General features: G+C 53.6%; 1 protein-coding gene across 1 annotated transcript in view; it reads left to right on the top strand.

Moving 5' to 3' along the window:
• Positions 1 to 3,864: 3,864 nt before the first annotated feature.
• Positions 3,865 to 4,269, top strand: part of NDUFV1 (NADH:ubiquinone oxidoreductase core subunit V1) — a 6,410-nt gene continuing 6,005 nt past the window's right edge. Inside the window, exon 1 of the mRNA XM_015413804.1 lies at positions 3,865 to 4,062. Coding sequence (XP_015269290.1) covers positions 3,979 to 4,062 — 84 coding nt within the window. The 5' untranslated portion in view covers positions 3,865 to 3,978. The remainder of the gene's footprint in view (positions 4,063 to 4,269) is intronic.

Here is a 4,269-nt window from a genome sequence, read left to right as displayed (position 1 = left end):
CAATGCGACAGGTACTTTCCAAATTTGGCGTTGCCATGGAAAATGGGTGAGGGTAAGCTGGGGAATAGCAGTCGTCCTCTGCAGTAAGACGATGCTACATGCCCTTCTACATGCTTCACTGAGGCATCTGGATTTATGAGGGCAATTTGGACAAATGGTCAAGCCAGATACATTCCAAAGGGAAACCTGAAACTTATAGGAATCACACAAGGGAAACCTGAAACTTCTAAAGATCAACTTTTCTACACAGCTTGCCTAGCCGAGGAAGAGCTGATCTCCATTCCTCTGAAGTACTGGGATTTGGCACGAGTGTTTGAAGAAGAGGAGGCGAACAAATTGCCTCCTCACAGACACTCAGATTCTGCTATCGAGTTGATTCTGGGCCAGAAGTTACTCAAGGGGAAACTGTATGCTATGAGTCTATGGGAGAAGGAGGAACTGCGTAAATTTATTGACAAAAACCTGGCCCGAGGTTTTATTCGCCCTGCATCCTCCCCGTTTGCTGCTCCTGTATTGTTCCAGGGGGAAAAGGACGGTGGGTTGAGGTTATGTACGGACTATAGGGGGTTGAATGCTGTGTCTACCACTAATGCATACTCCCTACCCATCATGAAGGATCTCCTGGCCAAAGTGGCTAAGGGGAAGATCTTCTCAAAACTCGACCTCAGGGATGCCTATTTCAGGGTCCGCATAAAGGAAGGGGATGAATATAAGATGGCATTTAACACCCCATTGGGGCAGTTTGAATATTGAGTGATGCCTTTCAGACTTCAAGGGGCTCCAGGGGTCTTTATGAACCTAATCAATGAAGTGTTACACAAGCATTTGTTCAAAGGGATCATTGTTTATCTAGATGATATCTTGATTTATTCCCCTGATAAACCTTCTCATGTGAAGTTGGTGCGGGAGGTCCTGCACATGTTACACAAGCACAAACTGTTTGCCAAGCTGTCAAAGTATGACTTCCATTGTACTGAGGAAGACTTCCTAGGGTACCACATTTCCCCTAGGGGGTTGGAGATGGATCCGGCCAAAGTCCGGGATGTTGTGGGGTGGGAACCTCCTCATTCCTGCTGGCAACTCCAAGGATTTCTTGGGTTCACCAATTTCTACAGATCCTTCCTCCCGAATTTCACACAAGTGAGCTTATCGCTCACGGATTTGTTGTGGACTAAGGAGAAGGGGCCAGAGAGCACCCGCCCTGGGGCCAAACTGAACTGGACTAATGCATGTCAAGAGGCATTTGAACGCCTTAAAGCCCTGTTCACATCCGAGCCCATGCTGGCTCATCCAGACGAACTAGAAAAGTTCATTGTGCAAGTAGATGCCTCGGATGTTGCGATGGGTGGCGCCATCTTGCAAGAAGGGGAGGATGAGAAACTACATCCCCTTGCGTACATCTCCCAGAAGTCTAACGAGACTGAACGTAATTGGTAAGTTTGGGACAAGGAGGCAGGAGCTATCAAATTAGCACTTTCTACATGGAGACACAGGTTGGAGGGTGCCAGGATGCCATTCGAGGTGTGGGCCATCATAAAAACTTGGAAGTGATGGGCACGCCCCATAATTTGAATGCTAAGCAGCTCTGATGGGCGGATTTCTTCTCCAAGTTTAACTTCACCCTGCACCCGGGAAAATCTAACTCCTTGGCTGATGCGTTATCCTGCCTCCCACAGCATGGCAGTCAAAGGGAGGGTGTGCTTGACTCTATGTTCACACCCTCACAGTTGGGAGGGGCAGTGATGACACTCAGCCAGGCGAAAGCCCAACCCGCGGAGTCTGAGGACAGTTGGGAAATTAAATTTGCTTCCGCCCTTTCTGATGCTGATCGTCTCAAATTGCAGAAAGTGGGGGAGGTGGAAGAAAGGGCAAATGGCTGTTGGTACCGCAGCCACAAACTGTTTGTCCCTTCGGCATTGAGGGACGAGATAATGTCCGCAGTGCACAGGAATAAACTGGCGGGGCATATGGGTTTGTCAAATCGTTACATCTGCTACAGCGCCAGTTTTGGTGACCCGGGATGAGGAAGGATCTTTCCCTCTTTGTCAAATCCCAAGACAGACGGGCAACCGGAACATGTCAATCAAACCCTCGAACAACACCTCAGGTGTTTTATGAACTTCCAACAGGATTGGGAGGGGCTCCTCCCCCTTGCCAAGTTTCGTTACAACACCTGTCATTCCTCCACGGGGGTGTCCCCTTTCATGGCGGTATATGGTTATGAGGCTCCGCGTCTCCCGTTCCTCTCCGACGTTGCTTTGCCGGAGGGGGAGGTGGGGGATTGGTGTAAACATCTCAAGGATGCCTGGCCGGTGTTGTGTAAAACTTTGAATGATGCCAAATAAGCTTACAAGGTCCAGGCAGACAAGAAGCACTCCGATGGCTGGGACATCCAGCCTGGGGACTCAGTCTATGTGTCAACCAAAAACATCAAGGGACTCCGACCCAGTTGCAAGCTGGGGTGGAAGTTTATAGGGCCGTTCCCAGTAAAGCGGAAAATCAATGATGTGGATGTTGAACTTGATTTGCCTAAAAATCGTAGACATTTGCATTCCATTTATATATTGGACTCAAAGCTGAGGCGTAATAAGCTATTTTACTTGATTGAATGGGTGGACTTTGGACCTCAACACTGAGAGTGGGTGGCGAAGGAACATGTTTGCGCTCCCTGCCTACTTCCACAGTTCCACCGCTGCTTTCCGGATAAGCCTGGAGGGGGGTGTTGGGAGGGGCAGGATGCCAGATAGCCCTGTCATAAGTCTGGAATGTGGAGGGGTGCCCTCCCGTTTTCTGTCTCAGCTCTCCCTGGCTCACCAACTGTTTGCTATCTTATGTTTGACCTTGTAGATGTTAAAGCTGCAATTTTACTCAGCTGGGAAAGTTAATGGCTTTTTGCTTTGCCTGCAGCGCGAGACGTATCCATTGGCTTATGCTCACCAGGGGGATGTTTGATTCTAGCATAAGTCAGAGGCCCTTGTATAGGCGGCCATTCCTGACACAAGCTGTACACGTGTCTCTAGTACTGGATTTACCAATAAACAGTTATCTTCTTATGAAGCCCTGTGTTGTGTAACCCCACTAAAGACAGGTTTCCTCAGGAAGTGATGGGCTCTCCTTCTTGGGAGGTTTTCAAACAGGGGCTAGATGGCCCCATCTGACAGCAATGCGGATTCTGTGAACTTGGGCAGATCATGAGGGGGAGGGCAGGAAGGGTTGCCTCAGTGCTTAGTTCTCGTGGTCCTTTCTTACATGCCCAGGGAAATGCTGATCGCCACTTTGGGGTCAGGAAGCAGCAATCCTGGAGGGTTTTTTCGCCATCTTCTGGGCGTGGAGCAGGCGTCCCTGCGGGTGTGTACGGGGACTCAAGGTCTGGAGATGTGGTGAAAGCATTCTGCACACACCCATGCACTATACTATTATTACTCATAATAACGCTCTACTTGATTTTTTTAAATTCTGGGGGCCCGACGCGGCCACCCCTCCTGCCGCAGCAACAGCGTGAATGAGCACCGAGCCGGCTGAAAGGAAGCGGCCGCAGAGCGCCCCAGGAAGCCTTCGCCGCCGCCGCCGCCGCCGCCGCCGCCTCGAATGCGGCCCGTTACACCTCTCTGGGGGGAACAGCACGACCGCCGGGACGCCCGGAACTCCCAGCGAGAGACGGCTGCGCTGGCTGACTCCGAGTCTGCGCCTTGACGGCTGCGGCCCGAAGAAGGGCTCTTAGGCGCGTGGTGCGGACAACGGGGGGGGGGGGGGGGAGGCCGCCGGACCCCCGGCCGGCTGGACGGACTACAAATCCCACCATCCTCCCGTCTTGAAGGCGCTGCTCCGCGGGGAGACTTTCCATTCGTGTCGTCACTACTCGTCGTCTGCGGTCGTGACGTAGGTTTCCTGCGCGAAACGAGTGAAGGTGACGGGGGGGTCGGTGAGCCCGGCCACCACTTGGGGGGTCGGTCGGTCGGTCGGTTTCCCTTCGGCGCGATGCTGGCCGTCCGACCTCTCTGGCTCCGCGGGGCCTGCACCCAGGCGCGCTCCTTCGCGGCTGCACCTGCTGCGCCGGAGTCGGTGAGTCCCCCTCCTGGCTGGGCCCGGGGGGGGGCGTCCTTCCTGGCCTTGGACACGGGTGCCAGCCTCCAGGTGGGGCCTGGGGGTCCCCGGGAGAAAGCAGAGGCTCCGGAGGCTGGGCTCCCTGCGGCCCCGCGCCCAGGTTCCCAGGGGTTTCCCAACCTGGAGCTGGTGGCATCCCTACCTCCCCCCCCCCCCCCCCCCCCC

Source organism: Gekko japonicus, unplaced genomic scaffold (genome assembly GCF_001447785.1).
Source record: "Gekko japonicus isolate JY-2015 unplaced genomic scaffold, Gekko_japonicus_V1.1 scaffold885, whole genome shotgun sequence".
NCBI classification, from domain to species: Eukaryota; Metazoa; Chordata; class Lepidosauria; order Squamata; family Gekkonidae; genus Gekko; species Gekko japonicus.
This window is presented reverse-complemented; position numbering and strand designations above follow the sequence as displayed.